The sequence below is a fragment of the Numenius arquata genome, chromosome 6 (genome assembly GCF_964106895.1).
Source record: "Numenius arquata chromosome 6, bNumArq3.hap1.1, whole genome shotgun sequence".
In the NCBI taxonomy this organism is placed as follows: Eukaryota; Metazoa; Chordata; class Aves; order Charadriiformes; family Scolopacidae; genus Numenius; species Numenius arquata.
This window is the reverse complement of record NC_133581.1, coordinates 38,370,949-38,393,265: the sequence shown is the minus strand read 5'-3', so window position 1 is coordinate 38,393,265 and position 22,317 is coordinate 38,370,949. Positions and strand designations below refer to the sequence as shown.

The window sequence follows — 22,317 nt, the reverse complement described above, 5'->3', positions numbered from 1 at the left end:
GGTTAAACTAATGCAAGGGATTCAGTTTCACTCAGGACAGAGAACAGATTCCCCAACAAGTATGACAGTTCCTTACTGCTGCCAGAGTTTTTCCATCAGGCTTATGAGAAATTTCACCAAAAAAAAAAACCAACCCCAGCTGCTGCTCCAAGCCACTCTTGCTCTACCATTGGACAAATTTTATTGCACTGTCAACATCTAGGAGTTTGAAGAAGACAATGAAGGACTCCTTTACACACGATGATTCCCAAATAAGATGTGTGACATGGCTGTTGCTGAATATTTCAATTCCTATCCAAGATTTTGCATTTAGAAGTTGAAACAGCTAGTGCAGCCTTGCTAAGATCTATTTGCTAGTGGCAAACAGCTCGGTACATCTATAGCAATCTAAGGAGTAAATCACTAAACCAAAAAGGTATCACAGTACCTTTTTTACTAAGCAAACACAAAATGTTGCAGAGTAACTGTGAAACAATGAGCCAAACAAAATTACAAAATGAATTTATTCCAAAAGCGTAAGGGAACATTTACAATTCAGCAACATGGCAAACAGGTGTCTCCACAAGAACTCACTGCGTTAAAATTAAATATGAAACTGTGGGTGGGTGGGGAAATCTAACTACCTCTGAGGCCACAAGAACTTTGCACATCACCTCTGAAAAACAGGAGTCCTGTAAAGAAAACTCACTCAAAATTCAGTGAGAAAATAAGCTGCTAGTACCTAGTTATTAGTCTAAATACAAGCTATGTTTAGGCTTTGAGATTACATTTTTAAATACCCTCAAAACACAAATTATAGCCACTAGTGCAAAACATCTATTATTTTTCCCGCCAGTGGAAGCTTATTACCCTGTTTTCAGAGTGACATTTTGATCTCATGAATTTGTCCTTGAAAGATCTTCGCCAAGTTTGTTGGTTTTGGTGACAAATCCGAGTTTAGCAGCTGGTATGTAATCAGAAATACAAAGTCAGCTCACGTGTCCTGGAATGTCCAAAGTTTGCTGCCTACTGCCCCAGAGTTATGCAAAAATAGATTTCTAATTTAGCATTAACAACGTCTCTAACTTTGACATAGTTTCAGTATTATGACTTTCTGAGGGTAGTGATAAATATCAAAGAATGTTAAATTCTTTGAAATGAAGACACCCGAGGCAGATTCACAAGCAGATACAAACTGAGCTAGGTGGGGAAACATCACTGTCAAGCATTTGTCTGTCTGTGGGTATCAAATAGCTGGACAAAGAAGAAAAAAAAAAAAAAAAAAAAGAGGATAAGAAATAATCTTCATTCATCTAAAGCCTAAACTATTTTACATCAACACGCCCTGGAACACTTATTAAAATTCTTTTCCTCTGTCCTGACTTCTTTTTACTAATTCCTTTACAATGTTGAATGACCTGAGAAGTAAAAATTTTGATTGGTGAGAATAAAAAACAAAAAAAAAAAAAGCAGCATTGTGCTCTTACATTGTATTTTCTGGGTGTACACCAGTAAATAAGAATCCCAAGTTGCTATGGAAAAAAATAGCATGGAATTGTTACCTTTTCCACCTGAATTGAACTACATAGCTGGTATTTTTCAATGTTACACAAAATACAATTTTATTTATATATTTTTAAATGCAACTGTATTGGTAAAAAAAAAACAAAACAACCCAAAAAATAATCACAGAACAAAAGAAAAAAAACAAACAACCCTCAAGTGCCAACTAATCCAGAAATCTGCAAAACATAGGAAAGAGCCAGGTACTGCGACGGTCCAGCTCCAGCCTATGAAGCCTAATCACTGCATCAGTCTTTACCCATTCCTGGAATAATTCTAGTCATTTACTGTTTTGTTTTTCCTGTTCATTTACTGAAATTTCATGGCATAGCTATATGCACATATTCATATTAAACATTAAAAATTCATTTGCAAAAAACGTCACTTCTGCATTACAATGCACGGAGAAGAGTAAGATGTGCAAACCAAGGAGCACCACATTCTTCACATCTCTAAGTGAAAGGACTGCGTCATGCTACAAGCAAAATAAATTCCCATCCGTGTTGCAAACTTTAAAAAAACCAGCATGTTATCTCATTCAAGTCCATTTTAAAAAAAGTAAATCAAAGCAAATTTATCAATGGTACTCTTCTCCACATATTGCAAAATATGGTTACAGATGAGGAAAGGATTACTTCAGCTGCTAAGCCTTATCTGACACGTATCTCTTGTTGTCATGCCTTTCCTGTCCATTACTTAATACATGAACTCAATTATATAGTTTTAGTTACGCAGTAGCTGATTTTTAGGTTAATATACAAACTGTCAAGATGTAGCTTTTGATAAAACATCTACGCTCTTTTCCATTTTTGAATAAATCCTGAAGACACTTCAAAAATAAGAACCCAAAACTGCTGACTGTAAGCATCCAAAAATACAGTTGTAGTTTCACTATGGACAAGTTGTAGTCCGTTAGAAAAGTAGATCATACATACAAAGGTATAAAGAACATTTAAGTCAGTCTTAGTGGAAGGCAGTCCTCAAAGGAAACGATACTCCAAGCAAACTTGCTGAGTAGCACACTCACTTTCGCCCTTCAGGGCCACGGCAGATTTAGTGGTTTGCTCAGTAGATTCTTCCTCGGCTACGATTACCACGTCCTCCCCAGCCTCTTCCTCGTCCACCCCGGAAACCACCTCTTTGCTCTGAAATAAAAAGTCAAAACTTTCCATACAGATTTTATGCTGGATACAGGTTGAAATTAAATAGCAATAAAACTGGAGGTATTGAAGGCTGACTGAAGTGTCTGAGGCTACTCCTGCTTATATACCATGAGATCTCAGAGTTACACTCTGATGGGCAACCGAGACTACCAACTGTAAAAGGAGGTGAGAACTAGCCTCTTGAAACTAAATGTAGTCTTTCTGCATACTAATACTACGATACATAACTGTCCCATTATTTTAGAACTATATTTGGGGCAATCTGTTATCACAGAATTGAAAACTGGCCCGTAAAGGACTTCATTAGGCTGCCTAGCTCATCCTTTTGTCCAATAACACCATGGCCATCTTGAGGGGTTTGTCTGACCTGCTCCTAGTGATTTTATAAAATGGTAGGAAACCACAACTTTGCCAATTTATCTGCCCTTTTCTATCCTTAACAAGAAGTTATCACCAGCATACTTAAGTATTTTTACTGGGCTGGTATCTTAACTATCACAGAATGATATGGGGTTGGAAGGGACCTCTGGAGATCATCCAGTCCAACCCCCTGCCAGAGCAGGTCGCACAGGAACGTGTCCAGGCGGGTTTGGAATGTCTCCAGAGACGGAGACTCCACCACCTCTCTGGGAAGCCTCTTCCAGGGCTCTGCCACCCTCACAGGAAAGAAGTTCCTCCTCATGTTTAGATGGAACTTCCTATGTTGAAGTTTGTGCCTGTCACCTCTTGTCCTGTCCCTGGGCACCACTGAAAAAAGACCAGCCCCATCTTCCTGACACCCACCCTTTAAGTATTTATAGGCGTTGATGAGATCTCCCCTCAGTCTTCTCTTCTCCAGACTAAACAGACCCAAGTCCCTCAGCCTTTCCTCATCAGAGAGATGTTCTAGTCCCCCCATCATCTTTGTAGTCCTTTACTGTACGTTAACTATATCCAATTAAAAATCATAGAGACAGACACCAAATGGTAGAAAACATTTCCTTTCCCTTTTTTAAGGACAAATCTGATTACAGCATAAAACACCCCACAAAATATTTTGTTAAAGTTTCATTTGATTTGTTTAAAAATACATCAAACTCATTCTCCTTCAAAAGCTGATGAGAGGCATCTCACTAACGAGAAAGAGCGACAAGCAGAAACTGATCTCTCCAATGGGAAATGTGGGGTGCAAGCACTGCGGGTCATAACAGAAAACACAATGGTTCAATTACTAACTCTATATATTAAAACACTACTAAAACGGACTTGCAAATGACATATAGTTTATAGGCTGGTAACACTCAAACACTGTAACAGATGAACAGCTACACAGAGACCATTAGACATACAAATTGGTGACAGTACGATTTGATCTTCTGAGAATGTGATAGTAAATTGGCTTAATTTGTTTGTTCCTCCAAGATGGGACAAAGATTTTCCATGCTGCCTAACTTACCATAGGAAAAACTACCCAGGTTACTGCTGTATTTTCCACTGGGAGGGTTATATATTTGCCTGGCATCCCTTTTTGGTCCTGCCGAAGCCTTCTTTGGGGGTGAACTTGAGGTTGTATCTTCACTTGCTCTTTTTTGACTGGCAGAAGAAAACAAAAACAGATCATTACACCCCTGTGGTGACAAGTACAGAAATAGCAGCTCAGCCTAAGGTTAACTGCTGGAAGCTACCAGCAGCTAATGAAGATGCCCTGAATAAATACTTCAAAAGAGGAAGTAAACTCGTCTCCAGTTGATTCAGTCTATTGTATACCTAAAGCAAGATTAAGACTATCACTCCACAGCCTTCATTCCTTCCAGGATGAGTGTTATTTTTGGTTGTGAAACTTAACTCCTGTGCTGTGTATATTATATACGCACAGCTTGGGATCTTTATTTTGTCAATAACAAAAATTAACACCGCCATTTTGTTTTTTTTTAATGAAAAACTCTTACCTTGCGTCTGCCTTCTGTACTGGTTTCCAGGACAGCGTAACTGTACTTTTATAAGAAGGAGGAATGTGGAAGAGATCCTGTGGAGGCAAAATCAGACAGTTTGTTCTACAGTTAAACTCACGTCAACTGCACTTCAAAATTTTAGCTAGCTACTGAGACTCCAGAGCAATAGTTACTTTCCAACAATTTTAAATCCTTTTTAAAGGCCCATGGCAGAGGGAGAAGGCAGCAGTAGCTGACGAGGACAGGCTGAGAGAGTTGGGGATATTCCGCCTGGAGAAGAGAAGGCTCTGGGGAGACCTTAGAGCCCCTTCCAGTATCTAAAGGGGCTCCAGGGACTCTTGATCAGGGAGTGGAGCCACAGGATGAGCAGTAACAGTTTTAAACTGAAAGAAGGGAGATTTACATGAGATACTAGAAAGAAATTCTTTGCTGTGAGGGTGGTGAGACCCTGGCCCAGGTTGCCTGGAGAAGCTGTGGATGCCCCATCCCTGGAGGGGTTCAAGGCCAGGCTGGATGGGGCTTTGAGCAACCTGGGCTGGTGGGAGGTGTCCCTGCCCAGGGCAGGGGGTTGGAACTGGATGATCTTTAAGGTCCCTTCCAACCCAAACCATTCTATGATTTTAAGTGCCTTATCTGGCTGCCACAGCCCATACACTTTACTAGGAAATTCAAATGAGATTTATATTAACAGAATAGTGTCTTATACTGACATAATATGTTTTCTCTCCCTCTATGCACGTTAAGCATCTTATAATGAACTAAAATGGCTCCTGCAGGGAGACATCTGATATCCCTGCTATGATGGGAAAAGATAGGCGTCTCAATACCGTGTCAAATTTTTTGGTTTCTCATGGTGATTGAGGGTAAGAGATGAGAAGTGAGGGAAGAGAGGAAAAGGTGGTTAGAAGAAACTCTGGATGGTAGTCTTTCTCTGCAGCCCATCTCTCCTAGACTCTTTGGAGAAAAAAAGTTCTGTATAGTAGCTTGCTTTTCCTCCTCCCTCCTTTACATATCCTTGCACCTCTTCAAACTGTTCTTTAACCCTCCCTGCCACTGCAGGAAAGGGAAATGATAAGGAAAAAGCCTTGTCCAGAAACCAGAGATCCCTAAAGTAAGGTCTTTTTATCTTGTGGGGAAGTAGTGCTGCACAAAAAGGGCCTGGACACCTTATCCCACCAGCAGCCACAGCAAAGGCTAAGCAGCTGGCATAAAGAAACAGTAAAGCTGGCAGCAACCCTGAGCTAACACTGACTAAATAACACAATACAGCTCAGTTCTAATCTATTCCTTCCTTCTGCACAGGTTACTCTACTGTGTGAGTTTACTCCTTCATCATGTGAGGACTTACCTTGATTAAAACATTAATGTTATTGGTTATTTTCAAGGCAACCACTTTAATCTTGTTCTGCAATAAAAAAGAAACACCACTGAACACCTATTCTAGTAGCTTTAAATTATGCCAACTGCATTTGACGAAGCTGTAACATTAAATTGATTGCTCTTCCTAGTGAATTGCTATAGCAATAATAACTGTGCCCACTTCTGAGCTTTCCTTACAGCTATTTTAGGCTTATTGCAGTTTTATGCTAACTAGTTGCTTTTAATGTTCCAGTGTACCTCCCCCTAAAATTGTTTTGCCCCCCAATATAGGAAAATTTCCCCTTCCAAATAAAACACCGAGCATAGTCACACCAAATACATCTGGATGCAGAGAGCAGCCAACAGTAAAGATCATCTTAGCTTGCAAAATGCAGCATCAGGTAAGATGCAGCTGCAATAGATGTATTTTTCACTCAAATCGTGTGCTTCCAACAAGGCTGCAGCCTGCTAACGCGTTCCAATGATTATTTTGGGAATTAGAAAGATCAGAATTCCTGAACAATCCTTACCTCCTCTGTTTTCAAGGCTTCTCCTGTTTTTCCTTGAAGTGCTAGACGAAGCTGTCGAATATACACCTGCAGCCCTCGAGCAAAATACTGTAGCCTAAAAAATTTAAAAGCAATGTGTTAATAAATTTTATGTATTCCCATAAAATAGAAGTGTAAGCAAAGTGAAAGCTGTAATCTTCTTCCCCCCCCCCCCTTAAGAAAAATGCTCGAAATAAACTTCTATCCATCTGATTTGTTCTTCTTTAGCATCCAGACAATAATAATTCACACTTTCTAACAGAACTCTAACACTTGTCTCTAAATGATTACCTGATTTTAAAGTCTTTCAATTTCTCTGCATTCAGCTTGGCTGTGAGGAAGTCTGGGAGTTTCCGACCCAGCTGATGGAAGCTGTACAATAAACACTCCACGTAACTGAATTGCAACTTGGGCTCTTCATTGCCAGCATTTTCCCCGTTCTCTGCTTCCTCTGGAGGAAGGGGCATATACTCCTAACGAACAGAAAGGAAAAACAAATGAGACACATTTATGCAGACTGACTGTTCTTTTGCAGCGTTTGAACCGGAGGGTTTATTTATGCTGACAGTCTAAGAAGTATCCCCAATCCCCACACTAACGTGATGAACTGTTGCTGGGGCAGGCGGTTCTCCTACACTTACATGACTTGATACCTCTGCCTCAGAGGAAATATTATGGTTGTGCTGCTACAGCTGCCACCGCTGCTTCTGAAAAAGCACTGAACTTGCTTAAAATTGTCAGTGCAGACACAGCCTTCAACAAGATTAATGTGAGTCTCTCATGACTATAAAATTTAAAAAGAACAAAACCACATGAGTTTGCTGCATTAAAAGCGTTAGGCAGGTAACAGCTCTCTATTTTTACAAAGTCTTTGAGTTGCAAAATTATGTTTGACTTTCCATCACAGAGGTATCTTTGAAATAGCCACTTCAGAAAAAGGATAAATAGATTAATAGGTGCTCTGAGGGCTGGAGCCCCTCTGCTGTGAGGACAGGCTGAGAGAGTTGAGGTTGTTCAGCCTGGAGAAGAGAAGTCTCCAGGGAGACCTCAGAGCCCCTTCCAGTCCCTAAAGGGGCTCCAGGAGAGTTGGGGAGGGACTCTTGATCAGGGAGGGGAGCCACAGGACGAGGGGGAAGGGTTTTAAACTGAAAGAGGGAAGATTTAGAATAGATACTAGAAAGAAATTCTTTGCTGTGAGGGTGGTGAGACCCTGGCCCAGGTTGCCCAGAGAAGCTGTGGCTGCCCCATCCCTGGAGGGGATCAAGGCCAGGCTGGACGGGGCTTTGAGCAATCTGGTCTGGTGGGAGGTGTCCCTGCCCAGGGCAAGGGGTTGGAACTGGATGATCTTTAAAGTTCCTTCCAACCCGAACCATTCTATGATTCTAACAGACAAAAATAACTTGTTTTGATGAAAATTGGTTTTTAAAGTCCTTTTTTTTTTTTATAATGAGTAAAAACTGAATTAATCTTACCAGTAATTTATCAAACAGCTTCTTCAAATTTGATTCAAGCTTTTCCATATCGCCACAAAACGAACTCATTTCGGCAAGAAGCTTCAAAACCTACATATAAGGATAGACAGAGACTTGCGTGCTAAGTACAAAGACTTAACTTTCAACCTAAAAGCGATTATCACATCACTATGGCTGGCAAGTAGAGGTCAGCTATTACAATTAAATCCCTCCCAAACATCAGGAAAGCATACAAGGAGGAACACGCCTAGTCGGTTTTTCACGTCCTCAGAAACACAGGTTTGCATGCCTAATCCCAACAAGCGTAATTAGTCAACAAGTAAACAGAACTTCATCTCCCACACCTGCAGCACGGCTTGCCTTCAAAGTGAGACTCTCAGAGATCTAACTGAAGCTGCAGTACTGATTAGCGTAAGTAAAAATCACAGACATCAAGCCGCTCCCTTAGGAAGCTAAATTAGCACAAGCCGTGCAACAATCATTTCAGTAAATGCTATGTGCTTAAAAAAATTGACAGGGATATAAAAATTATTACAGTGATCTGCTAATTCTAGCCTTGCCTCAAAAGCTTGGGACAAATGACACATGCTTTAAAAGACAATGCTCAGTCATGCCTCAATACAGCAAACATTTTTTTTCCTAGTGTAGCTAGTTTTCTTCCAAGCCAAGAACCGAAAACCACTTAAGAAAGGAGTTTGTAATTTTAAAACTTGCTGTCTTTGCCTAAGATGCTTATTTTTTACGATTGGAAAGATATTTTAGCTTTTGCTTACCTCTAACTGGATATCAAGACCCTCCACTGGAGTAGTCAAAGCACTGAGGTTTGGCAGAACATGCTCGCAGAAGTAAGTAACAAATTTTGTGGAATGAACATTTTTCTACAAAAAAACCCCACACATTATTCAGGTTACTCTTTGACTTTGAAGGAATTAAATGTTTTTCCCCCCATCACTCTGCCACTGTTATATAGCTTTATTAAACTTCCCTTCTAACTCCTAACACACAGAGACCCTTCCAGGTAGCTTAAACTCAGACGGATCTGCAACAGGGACTGAAAAAGATCGCCTGGAACCCACGAATAGGCTTTTAAATGCTGAAATGCCCTGGCCCTAGACTTGAAATAATCAAACCCATACATGTATGAACCTAATGTGAGAGTCTCGTCAAAATTCACTGTAACATCTTAAATGTCGACGAGCAGAGAATAACACAAAAGCTTTTTGTATTTGGAGGCTTTAAGGATGTTTTCCAACATTTTAATACATCAGAAGCTGAAGGTGGAGAACCACTGATATGCTGTCCTGCTAACATCATCACTGAAAACGCCAAAGAGAAGCTACAACCGTTAATTTTCCACGATATTCCTCATGCAAAGCAAATCAATGCGTACCGAGAAGAGCGGCACTGCCTGCCGAGTACACTGGAGAAGTCTGTCCACACAATCCGGATCGGATGGATTGAACGTTTGTTCCAGGTCAGCTTGTTCAGCCACCAGCTCCACCAGTTGTTGCCTCCCACTTACTGTCTGTAAGCTTTTTAATCCAGACAATATTTTCATGAATAGAACAAATTCCTCGCCTGTCACATCTTCCAGCACCTGAACAGAACACCAGAAAACACATTTCCATGGTGAGAGTTTGCAAACCTCCAAGTCAAACTTACTTGATTTGAAAAAGTATGCAAATATTTAGCTTCTATTTATTAAAAAAACCCCAATTTTAAAGGAACACATGAAAATACACAGCATATACGCACCTCCAAATTAAAGTAACTGCCATCAAGTTGTGCATAGAAAACAGAATTTTTCTTGAACTCTAACCTTAAAACAAATTTCTTATCTAACAAAATCGTATGCTTCAAGCAGAATAAATGTTAAATGAACTGGTTGTTTTAATATTTTTGTATTTTCCTCAGCATGGGGAATGCACAGGAATCTCATGAAATTTCAACAAAGCAAACTCAAAGTCCTGCACCTGGGCTGAACTAACTTCCCTGCATCTCCACATACACCGCACCTAGTGTCGGGCCCTCCTGTAAGACGAAGTCGTTGACAAGCTTTAAAAAGCTTGGCCACCAAGGTCATCAGTGTCTAGAGAACATGACCTGTGAGGAGAACCTAAGGAAACTGTTTTTTTTTTTCCAACCTAAAGGCAAAAACTCATAAGGGGGTGAGGCAACCTAACACTGATCTTCCAATTAGAGAAGAAGAGCAAATCGCCAAGAGCAGGAGCCAGGTTCTTTCCTGAGGTGGACAGGGTGAGAATGAGACAATGATAAAAAACTGAAACAGGAAGTTCCAACTGGATAAAGGGAAAAAAAATAAAATAATCACGTTGAGGACAATTAAACATTGAGGCTGGTTGCCCAGAAAGTATGGGAAATCTCCATCCTTAGAGATTTTCCAAACCCAATTGGACAAAGTACCAAGAAATCTGATCTGAACTCAGCTGAGTGTGATTCACTGAGGGATTGATCTCCCAAAGTCCCTTTCCAATGTGAATGATACTACGGCTCTAATAAAAGTCACTCTTACAAAATGAGAGCAGCCCAGCATTATTTTAACATTCCCACAAAAACAAATGCTGCCAAGTCTGGATCATAGCAGAACAGGATAACAAGACGACCACATTTGTACAATGCTTAGCTCTACGTGTGGTTTAAACAAACAGACCTCCGAAGCATCGGCAGTGATAAGGGATGATTTAAATAATACTTAGGCTTATAATGAAATAAGACACTCACCTTCTTCGATTCAGTCAATATGAACTCTTCTACCTCCTTTGTCATCACCTCCTCAGGCAGCGTTTTCAGTTTTGTGGAGAGGAACTTGATGGCTCTCTCTCTCACAATATCCTCTCCCTGAAGAATTTGACTGAATAAGCCTCCCAAAGTCCCTGAATGGAGAATAAACCAAGTAACGCAAATTCTTTTAGAAGTTAAAAGCTGAACCTTCTACACAAAAGACAGACGTTTCCTCCTGTAAGACTCCATGACGCGTTTTAAAATAACTGCTATACTAACTTCTTAGAAAACCCACAATTTCTACGTAGCTTGACATAAGAACCCACATTCTTTTATTATTCTGTACAATTCAGATCCACCATTATTGAGAAGTTCAGTATCATTTGTAAAACCAAACAATGAGTGTGCGGCTCTAATTTTTGCATTGTACGAAACCGAGTCCTGTTCTCAGAGACTGGGAAGTATCAATAAAAGACATTTAAAGAAAAATGTGTCCTTTACCTTTAGCATCCATCTTAAATATACTGAGCAAAGCGTTGTTCACCAAATTGAATTCTGCAGAATCATCTGAAGACAGAAAAAAACCAAAAAAAACTTGATATGCATACCCTTGAAAAGCAAACATAAGAGCAGAAATAACAAAGAAAGATTTCTGATATCACACAAGAAGTAGTCCATCCTCAGCATTTAGTTCTGAACAACAGAACTCAGATTTTTTAATGACTACTAGACTGAGGAAAGTAGAAAGCCATGATTATGGAAGCTGGAAGCAAAACAAAAAGCTATTTGCTCCTTCAGCCTCCCTGCCAAAACTTCTAACATTCCTAACTTGATAGGACTGAAAACTCGAAGGGAAGTTATTAATCAATACATCTAGTCATTTTAAGGAACAGCTGAAAAAACAAGTCAACCTTTACTAAATTAAGGTAAAATAAGTAGTTATAAACTCTTAAGTAATCCACGGTACTTCTAGGTAGGAGAAAATTTCTCTCTTGAATTAAACGGAGAAATGTGTAAGTTTTTATTTTTTCAAATAAAAAACAGTCTCTTCTGAGAAGCCTAAAGACTTAATCATACATTTTTAATACAAATTTGAACATCTAATATTTAGCACTCTATTTTTTTTTTGATGTTGGTAAGTTATATTGTATATTAAATTCTGAATTAAATATTTTGTACCAAAATCATACTGTATGGAGGAAAACGCCTTCAGGATTTTTTAAATTCCCCGAGTACCTGAATGAGAAATCAAATAGCTCTTTTCAGAATGCAATTTGCTGCTGTTCATAACAGGGTTTTTTTTGGTTTTGACACCCCCCTCCTTTTTCTACAGAGAACTTGAATGAAAAAAAAAAAAAAAACCCTGTCATATTTAAAAGAAAGATTTTCAGTTTAGATTAGGATAATTAGCAATCTTTCAGCAGAAGGAGCAGCATAACTGTACAGCAAATATTAAAGGGGAGGGGAGAAAGAGCAGAAGCAGGACATGAATGGCACCAGGACAGACTGCTTAGTAACAAACTATGAATCAACAGAAAACGTTTTACAGAACAAAATTGGATACGTTTTCAGGTGTGCCATGAGGAGATCAGGCAGGAAAACTACCAGTGTCTCTTACCTGACTGTAGCAGCTGGGTCAGTATGTCTGCTACTCGAGGAAGATTGTCTCCGGTGGCAAACTGAGGCAATTCCTTGATTGCTTGTCGCCGGATCTGTCAGAAATGTGGAAATAAAAGAAAAATATAAAAAGTTAAAGCAATTACAAAAAAAAAAAAAACCAACAAAAAACAAACTTGTACATAAGAAGTTTCATCTAAACATGAGGAGCAACTTCTTTACTTTGAGGGTGGCAGAGCCCTGAAACAGGCTGCCCAGGGAGATGGTGGAGTCTCCGTCTCTGGAGACATTCAAACCCTGCCTGGACACGTTCCTGTGCAACCTGCTCTGGGTGGACCTGCTCTGGCAGGGGGTTGGACTGGATGATCTCCAGAGGTCCCTTCTGACCCCAAATCATTCTGTGATTCTGTGAAAAAACAACAGGCAATTCAACTACCAAGGTTTGGCAGAGAAATTAGCCTAATCTGAGAAAAAGACAACATATTCTTTTAATATGAGTATCATACTTGGAAAGCGATGGTCAAGTTTCAGACTTTCCTAGCAGTCCAAACTTTATATTCGCTATGAAACTTTTATGATGTATTTATGAAGAAAATAATATATTTTTCTTAGATCTAAGCAGTACTGGAGAAAAAAAAAAATTCAAAGAGCACCTCTGTTCGCAAAATCATTCATTTGATCACCAAAACAAAGGGTTGGAATCTGTGTTATGATAGAGTCTGATTTGCTAACAGGAAGGATAGTTTTACAGGTATGTATTCAGCAGAGATAACCTCTACGTTTTGTTTCCCAGCACGGACACAAGTCCTTGAATGATCTGCCCAAACGATTTAAAATGGGATATCCAAAGATGCTTCCCAGGTACAGCTTCTACCACCACCACAGAAGCATCTCAAGGCTTCTGCAAGAATAATACGTTCAGAATCCCATCCACATGGTGCTCAGGTGCGACCAAAATTTTCTTGCCTCACAGCACAATTTATTAGAATCCATTACAAAAAAGTGCTTTTTAAAAGGGGAAAAAATGTAATAGATATTCAAATAAGCTGTATCTTAAGTTTCTCTCTATAGAGCTATTCCTTTGATCAACGACGGGAATGAAAAAGACAAATGAAAACTGATGTATCTTCCCACACCATCGCACAATAGCTTCTTCCGTTGCAGGAATACAACTAAGTATTCCTAAGTTTTCCAAAGACCAACCCTCCCTCCCAAAAGACATAGCCTATAAAAATGAAAAGAAGAAAAGAATAACGGAATATAAATTCAACTTATCAACTTGCTACAAGGTTCTTATTCTTACAGAAACATCTTCATCCTCGCAGAGGTCCAACTGGGCATTGATAGCGGAGTCGGCCAGCTCAGGAAAATGCTTGAAGAATTTGGGAATGAACTGGGCTGCAAGTCTCTTCTCCTTGGCATCTCCTTTCACACCATCCAAGATCGCCTGGTATGCATCCTTATGCTGAAAGAAGAAAACCAGAATGCATAAACAGAAAAAATCTTGGGATATTCTCAAGACAAAGTGAGGATTTTTTCTCTCCCGTTCACTTCAGCTATTTAAGTGAACTATATTATACGAAAAAATAAAGACCAATATAACCATGTCAATTTAGTAAAATTCGCCTCTGTTGACTGGTTTTTACTGTTATTCCGGTTCCTCTGTCTGTTCAAGCACTTACTGTTCAAACTGCCAGCCCTAAGGCTAACAGCTTTTGCACACCACTTGTGATTAGATCAGCGCAGACTCAAGGAATTCCCTGATCACCTTCACTCAGCTTGGGCAGGTTTTGAAGGAGGTTCTGCCTTCTGTCTGCTCGTTTATTGTCTCTCAAGTAGAGATCACCTCTCCCAACAACTGTGCCACTGGAACGGATCATGAATGTATAATATAATATATATTGCACTAAAGCATCTTTGGCATCTATTCAAGTGGTTAACTTAATCCGAGATAAAACATAGTTTGTTAACAGAGACTAGATCCAAAAAAAAAAAAAAAAAAGAAATATCCAGTTAAAATATAGAAATAAACACTTCAGCACTTGAGTAGAATATTCTCTAGCTGCTCCAACTAGAATCACATAGGCGTTTCTGATATTGCGCCTGCAGAACTGAAACTTTAGAACAAATGGAAGTCTTCGTTGTGGTTAGCTATGTGGTTGCAAAATAAAAGTCAGCATTATTAGGACGCTAGCAGAAATCAGAACCTTCCACCATTAATTCCTCATGGTTGTGAAAAGAATGCTTTAGACAACTTATCCTACTTTGAACAGCAACATCAACAGCATGGGACACTTTGCTTTATTTACATTAAATTTCCCAGAGCCATATATATCATCACCCCTACTCCACACAGGAGTGTTCACCCGGAGCAAACAGAGATATTCATTTACAAAGCACTACACCGCATTAATTCCCTCTCTGTAAGCTGTATTCCAACATTCAGCACCAATGCTCCTTAAACACTCCCTACACCTTGTTGATGGGTCTCCACGTTGCCACATTCTGAACTAGACTTGGACACCGATCCAGAAGAAAAATAACCAGGTCAAAATAATGGTTGCTTTTCAGCTGATCCACATCCCCATCCGGCACGCTCCATAGCCGTGCCAACACAGCGCACTCAACAGCAAAGGCAGGAATGAGCCAGCACAAACTAACCATGAAATATATAATTATTTATAGTCACAGGTTCTCAGACCGCACGTTAAGAACAACTTTTTATTTGTGGAACAAATTACTTAATACGCATTTAAAAAAGCATTTGTACAGCAAAGAAATAGAATAGCTTGTGTTCCATTAATTTGTGTTATTGCATGTTAACTACTCCTGTTGTTTAGGCAAAATGAAGTTCTGGCAGGGGTTTTACCCTGTACCTGGTTTCACTGAATTCTCCAGAAAAAAGCAGGCAACTGCAGAAGCAGTGCGATCCTTCAGTTTTCCACATTTCCTCCCAATCTGTAACACAGGAACCTCCTGAGCCAGGGAAAGCATCCAGATCTTAATTTTTAATTACTGTCAATTGACTAATCATCCATTAATTTACTGCTCAGGCCAGCCCTCAGGAGCTGCAGACTTTTGGAGGAAACAGAGAAAGTCTGGACAAAGGAAGACTTCCCCTTGGCGGAGGAAGATCAAGTTAGAGAACAGTTAAATAAACTGGATATCTGCAAGTCCATGGGTTCCAATGGGATGCACCTGCGAGTGCTGAGGGAGCTGGCAGAAGTCATTGCTGGGCTGCTCTCCATCATGTTTGAAAGGTCCTGGAGAATAGGTGAGGTGCCCGAGGACTGGAGGAAAGCCAAAGTCATCCCAGTCTTCAAAAAGGGCAAGAAGGAGGACTGGGAAACTACAGTTTCTACAGAAACTACAGGACTGGTCAGCCTCATTTCCCCCCTGGAAAGATGATGGAATGGCTCGTTCTGGGTGTCATCTCAAAGCATATGGGGGAAAAGAAAGCTATCAGAAGTAGTCAACATGGATTCACCAAGGGGAAGCCACGTCTGACTAACCTGAAAGCCTTCTATGATGGCATGACTCAATGGATAGACGAGGGAAGGGTGGTGGATGTTGTCTACCTTGACTTCAGCAAGGCTTCTGACACAGTCTCCCACAGCATCCTCATAGGTAAGCTTAGGAAGTGTGGGTTAGAAGAATGGAGAGTGAGGTGGACTGAAAACTAGCTGAAAGAGAGAGCTCAGAGGGTTGTGATTAATAGCGCAGAATCTGGTTGGAGGTCCATAACTAGTGGTGTCCCCAGGGGTCAGTACTGGGTCCAGTCCTCTTCAATATATTCATCAATGACCTGGATGAAGGGATGGAACGTACCCTCAGCAAGTTTGCTAATCAAACAAAACCGGGAGGGGTGGCTGACACACCAGAAGGCTGTGCCGCCATCCAGCGAGACCTGGACAGGCTGGAGAGTTGGGCAGAGAGGAACCTGATGAAATTCAACAAGGGCAAGTGTAGGGTGCTGCACCTGGGGAGGAATAAACCCATGGACCAGTACAGGCTGGGGCTGACCTGCTGGAGAGCACCTCTGAGGAAAAAGACCTGGGAGTCCTGGTGGACAACAGGATGACTATGAGCCAGCAATGTGCCCTTGTGGCCAAGAAGGCCAGTGGCATCCTGGGGTGCATCAAGAAAGCATGGCCAGCAGGTTGAGGGAGGTCATCCTCCCCCTCTGCTCTGCCCTGGTGAGGCCCCATCTGGAGACCTGGGACCAGTTCTGGGCTCCCCAGTTCAAGAAGGACAGGGAACTGCTGGAGAGGGTACAACAGAGGACTACAAAGATGATGAGGGGCCTGGAGCATCTCTCTTACGAGGAGAGGCTGATCAATGAGGATCTGATCAATGCCTCTAAATACTTAAAGGGTGGGTGTCAGGAGGATGGGGCCAGTCTGTTTTCAGTGGTGCCCAGGGACAGGACAAGAGGAAACGGGCACAAACTTGAACATCGGAAGTTCCATCTAAACATGAGGAGGAACTTCTTTCCTGTGAGGGTGGCAGAGCCCTGGAAGAGGCTGCCCAGAGAGGTGGTGGAGTCTCAGTCTCTGGAGACATTCAAACCCCACCTGGACACATTCCTGTGCAACCTGCTCTGCACGGACCTGCTCTGGCAGGGGGTTGGACTGGATGATCTCCAGAGGTCCCTTCCAACACCATATCATTCTGTGATAATTTCTCTAGGTTAGTTCTTGAACCCATTCATACGCTATAATGCCCTGTGACAAGTTTCACAATGTGTTATGGAGAAAAGTTTGTCTTCCTCTTTATTTTAAGCCTGCTTCCTAATGTCTTTTTTGCGACTTCTCACTTTCATTCTGCTCATGAGGTAGGCTCCTCCTGAGCCCCTTTCTCAATTGAAACACTCTTTTACAAGCTGAACGCTTCTGGTCCTTTAAAGTACTCCCCTTAATGTCCTACTTCTAGTTGTCCCCTTGTTCTCCTCGTGTTCAACATTTCTTTTTTGAGATAGGGTGACTGTGCAGTGAGAGATCACGTTCATAAGGTTGTTAAGAGATAATAAAGTAATAAGTGAGATAAAACGGATGAATAAGGAACAATTACTCATGGCTTTCAGAACAGAAAAACTGTAGACATCAAATAAAATTATGAAATGAGAAGTTCAAAGGAAATAACGCCTTCACAAAGGTTAATGAATTAATGGAACATCTTGCCACAGAATGTTTGTATGCCAGAAATATAATCAGTTAAAAACAAACCTCAGAAAAGTTCGAAGAACAATCTAGCAAGATATGCTAATTACAAAGACGCTACCTCTGGCTCTGGAAGCTGAAAGCTGTATCTGCAGAGCTGGGAGAGTGTATCAGGAATCATAACTCTACACTTACCCTCACAGGCTGCACTTCCTCACTATGCTGGAGTTTGTTCTACCTAAGATGGCCTTTCCTATCTTACAAGAGCTTCACACACTAGTCAAAGTGATGAGGGACTACATATTTGTACAAAATGGCACAGTAATAGCAACTGGTTTATTCTGCATCTCTCTGCACAGTTCCCAACATTTTTATTGCATTTTTTTGCTTGACTCTGAGATGATGTTTTTGTTGGACTGTCTGCAATGGTGCTTTGTTTCACTAGCGCCTAATTACACAAGCAAACTGAACAGACTTGACTTAAAAAAATATAACCTAAACAACGACCATATTATTTATTAAGCTCTTAAAGAGCTTTCCAAATGACCTTGCACAGTAGTATCTAGTTTAAAATCCACTGACAGGTATGTGCAACTACTTACATATGCTATGACCAAAAAAACCCCAAAAGCATCTGCTGCTTTTTCAGGTAGCCAAGCAGTCGTAACATTAGAGCCTAATACAATTAAAAAACTAGCTATAACTAACCATAATATTTTGTACTGCTAATATACTAAGCCCTCCTCTCTTTTTGACTAATTCAGTAACGGTATAAACAAACGGCAGATCTTGCCAGTATTTTACAAGAAAAAAAGATCTCCTTTAGTCGTGAGGATCGACCTTCCATTCTTCCCTTAAGGAAGAAAAAAACCAAACAAAAACCAAAACTATAAGCAGTTCTCAAACCATAACAGACTTCACCTTTCTCCAACAAGCCCTTTATCAAGGAAGCCTTTGAAAAGCTCTCTGGAACTGTATCAGATGTGAAGACTACCGATGTCTTCCTTAAGGCCTGAATTCACGAGGTGAAACTCCCCGCCCCCATGCAAACAGCAATGTGACCCTGGCTAATAACTAGTTAATATCCGCGACGCCACATTTAAAAGGAGAGCTCCTGTCCCGACAAGACGGGAGGAGGAAGACAGTGCTGCAAAAGCGGGGAAAGCTGCTTCCATCCTTGCAGAACCGCAGGCGTGAAGCTCATCTCTACCCAACCCCCTCCCGCCTCCCCCGCGCCCCAGGTCGTGAGGAAACCTATACCCAGAACTGCCCCGGAGGCTAGCCGCTTGTCCGCCGGGGCAAGTAGCCCCTCCGGCAGCATGCCGTTCCGCTCGCCCACAGCCGCCCCCTACACCCCCCCTCGACGTCTCAAGCCCGCCCAGCCCGGAACTCCCCGCGGCGGCGCTACTCGAGCCCGAGGCCTAGCCAGGCCTCGCAGGCCGCAACCACGCCGCACCTGGCCCGCCGTCTCGGTGGCGTCCGCCAGGATCCCGTAGTTGCGGTAGAGCTCCTCCACGGTGGGCATGGTGCGGCGGGGGAAGGGGCAGAAGCCGCCGCTGCAACCGAAGCCGCCACTAACGCCGCCGCCGCCGTTCAGGCCGCCGCTACCGCTCAGGCCGCCGCCGTCAGCGCCAACGAGGCGGAAGGCCTAGAGCGGCCGTGTACTAGCGCCTGCGCAGCGCCCCCTGCCGGCTGGCGGTGGAGCTGCCGGGCCGCGTTAAAGGGCGGGGGGGTTGTGGGGGGGTAGTGGTGGTGGTGGAGCGTGGGTATTTCCCCTCCCCCCCAAAATGTGTTGTATACCAATGGACTTTAGGTGATATTAAACGGCAATTCAATCTAAACAGGAGTGTCCCGGCTCCTGCGTGTAGGCTCGTACCTGGATTTTTCGTAAGCCGAGCGCAACACGTTAATGCGCCCTCGCAAGTGCCTGCTGTTAATGTTAAAAACGGTTCAAAATGAGGTGGGTTATGTCCTCCTGGCTCTCAGTCTCCAGCGACGGCGCCCAGCGGCTTTTCCTTCTCTCAGGGTGTGTGTGTTTGCCCAGGGGTGTGCCACGTCCTTTTCCTTATGCTACCTTCCTTTTTTTTTTTTTTGGGCTTTTCTTCACATTCCTCATTTCCCCGGGTGCTCTCTTCCTCCAGCTAAGGATTCTGTATCCCATTTTGTCTCTCGTATACAAACACTATGCCAAACGTATGGGAAGTACCTGTCGTACACTGAGCTCCTGGTGAAAGGAGATGGTTTCCTGTGATTCGGTGACTTTCATCTTTTCCCGCAGAGGAAAATGCCCACTAATTCCAGCAGATAGAAACCGAAGCATCTGCAACTAATGTCAGTGGAGGCAGCAGGCGCACAGGACGCTCAAAATGACCTAAATATAAATTGTGGCAAAAGTTAAAAGGCTGTAGTCGTGTCTTCCCCCTCATCTCAAGATGCTTCAGCATCCTGCTGCACTTGACATGCAAGAGGATTCCCCTCACGCCAGCCTGAAGCTGAGCTAAGCAAAAAAGCTGGACTTCTCTTTCATATCCTTTCCAGCAGGATGAAGGGCGCTTTTGGAGGCCTTTGAAGCCCTGGCATCTCTCCAGAGCCCACGCAGGCAGCGGGGATGTACAGCGGCATCAATCATCTTCCTTCCTTCCCTTGTTCCTCTGTTCTCGCAATGTTTCAGCAAGTGGCAGCAGTGACAGCACCAGCCACATTTCTCCCCCTGGTTGAATTGAGGCACGGTGCCTTTACCGGGTGGATTTACATGGTTATCGCATGCTCTCACAGGGTCTGAGGGAGCGGAGGCTTGTGGCAGTTCCCAGACCCACGGCCGGACCCTTGGTGTGCTCTCCACCACCGCATTTACCCAAAGCACTCTGCTGAAAACAATGCACTGGATAATCTTAGTAGGGGGAAAAAAATGTAACAGAAACACAGAATCACAGAATGATATGGGGTTGGAAGGGACCTCTGGAGATCATCTAGTCCAACTCCCCTTGCCACAGCAGGTCCACCCAGAGCAGGCTGCACAGGAACATGTCCAGGTGGGGTTTTGAATATCTCCAGAGACGGAGACTCCACCACCTCTCTGGGCAGCCTCTTCCAGGCCTCTGCCAACCTCACAGGAAAGAAGTTCCTCCTCATGTTTAGATGGAACTTCCGATGTTCAAGTTTGTGCCCGTTTCCTCTTGTCCTGTCCTTGGGCACCACTGAAAAAACACCAGCCCCATCCTCCTGACACCCACCCTTTCAGTATTTATAAGCACTGATCAGATCCCCCCTCAGTCTTCTTTTCTCTAGACTAAACAGATCAAAGTCCCTCAGCCTCTCTTCATAAGAGAGATGCTCCAGGCCCCTCATCATCTTTGTAGCCCTCTGCTGTACCCTCTCCAGCAGTTCCCTGTCCTTCTTGAACTGGGGAGTCCAGAACTGGACCCAGTGCTGCAGATGGGGCCTCAGCAGGGCAGAGCAGAGGGGGAGGATGACTTCTCTCGACCTGCTGGCCACACTCCTCCTGATGCACCCCAGGACGTCATTGGCCTTCTCAGCCAATGAGATAAATATTTTTAACACGTCTACAGAGCTACAGGCATGTCTAGCTTACCCGAACCTTTCATTTCCTAGGAAGGAGCAGCTCCCTCAGGCCGCCTGGCGGATATTAAGAGATGCCAATCTCTTGCCCTCCAGCATCTTCCAGGCAGCATCTCCCCTGAATGCAGATTTTTAAAACTCTTTATAATTCACCTTTATCAGCACTGCCACAGCAAGCTTTTACAACTAGGCCAGAAAGGAGGAAAGATTAACCTCCCATTTAATTGTTTTTTATGTGCCCCCTTCCCCCCCCAAGTCATATTTACATAGAGAGATGTGCCTCGTTATCTCCTTGTTTCCTCAAGAGCATTCCATTAAACTGTGATTACATCCTATAGCAAACATTGATAATCAGATAAACATGTAGCATTTATACATTGCTGTATGAGAGCCAGGTAGAAAAAAAAAAGCAGAGGAGAAAAAAAAAAGAGAAGTAGGCAGGAACGAAAGTGGGCACGAGAGGGGCTGTGTGTGGCATCTGGGAAGGACTGGCAGTCGGCGGTGGAGACCAACAGGCATCTGAGATACCAGAGAGACCGAAAAGGAAGGTGAACTCACCTGTTGGCCTTTGGTTGCACTACAGGGAGATTAATGGGTGGGGTGGGAGGGTGAGCCATTTCAAAATACTGTAATACCGTTATATATATTTCTTATATCTAAGTGTATATGTAATATTTTAATTGCATGTATACACACTGTATTATAATATATAGTATCATAATACTTTGTTCTCCTTCCATGCCTTTTTGGTTTCCTCCTACCTGTTTCCTTTTTGCTTTACCTCATTCTTATTACAGAATCACAGAAAGATATGGGGTTGGAAGGGACCTCTGGAGATCATCCAGTCCAACCCCCTGCCAGAGCAGGTCCTCCCAGAGCAGGTTGCACAGGAACGTGTCCAGGTGGGGTTTGAATGTCTCCAGAGAAGGAGACTCCACCACCTCTCTGGGCAGCCTCTTCCAGGGCTCTGCCACCCTCACAGGAAAGAAGTTCCTCCTCATGTTTAGATGGAACTTCCGATGTTCAAGTTTGTGCCCGTTTCCTCTTGTCCTGTCCCTGGGCACCACTGAAAACAGACTGGACCCATCCTCCTGACACCCACCCTTTAAGTATTTATAGGTGTTGATCAGATCCCCCCTCAGTCTTCTCTTCTCCAGACTAAAAAGACCCAAGTCCCTCAGCCTTTCCTCATCAGAGAGATGCTC

The 22,317-nt window shown here is 42.6% G+C and overlaps 1 protein-coding gene across 1 annotated transcript; it reads right to left on the bottom strand.

Annotated features, from left to right (window-relative positions):
- Window positions 1–478: 478 nt before the first annotated feature.
- API5 (apoptosis inhibitor 5) lies at window positions 479–19,160 on the bottom strand. The gene is made up of 14 exons (XM_074148684.1): window positions 18,990–19,160; window positions 13,678–13,839; window positions 12,376–12,469; window positions 11,259–11,324; window positions 10,758–10,909; window positions 9,406–9,612; window positions 8,789–8,893; window positions 8,016–8,105; window positions 6,835–7,016; window positions 6,526–6,619; window positions 5,985–6,041; window positions 4,634–4,710; window positions 4,141–4,277; window positions 479–2,687 (listed from the first exon to the last, which is right to left on the bottom strand). Exons 1-14 carry the CDS (start codon window positions 19,056–19,058, stop codon window positions 2,608–2,610), a joined length of 1,572 nt encoding a protein of 523 aa, XP_074004785.1. The 5' UTR covers window positions 19,059–19,160; the 3' UTR covers window positions 479–2,607.
- Window positions 19,161–22,317: the final 3,157 nt, after the last annotated feature.

Excerpts from the sequence above, each read along its gene's own strand:
- API5 (XM_074148684.1), bottom strand. The coding sequence starts at position 19,058 with ATGCCCACCGTGGAGGAGCTCTACCGCAACTACGGGATCCTGGCGGAC. Across the intron at positions 6,042-6,525 it reads AAGCCTTGAAAACAGAGGAG|AACAAGATTAAAGTGGTTGC; the intron begins GTAAGGATTGTT and ends TTTTTATTGCAG. Across the intron at positions 4,711-5,984 it reads ACATTAATGTTTTAATCAAG|GATCTCTTCCACATTCCTCC; the intron begins GTAAGTCCTCAC and ends TTGCCTCCACAG.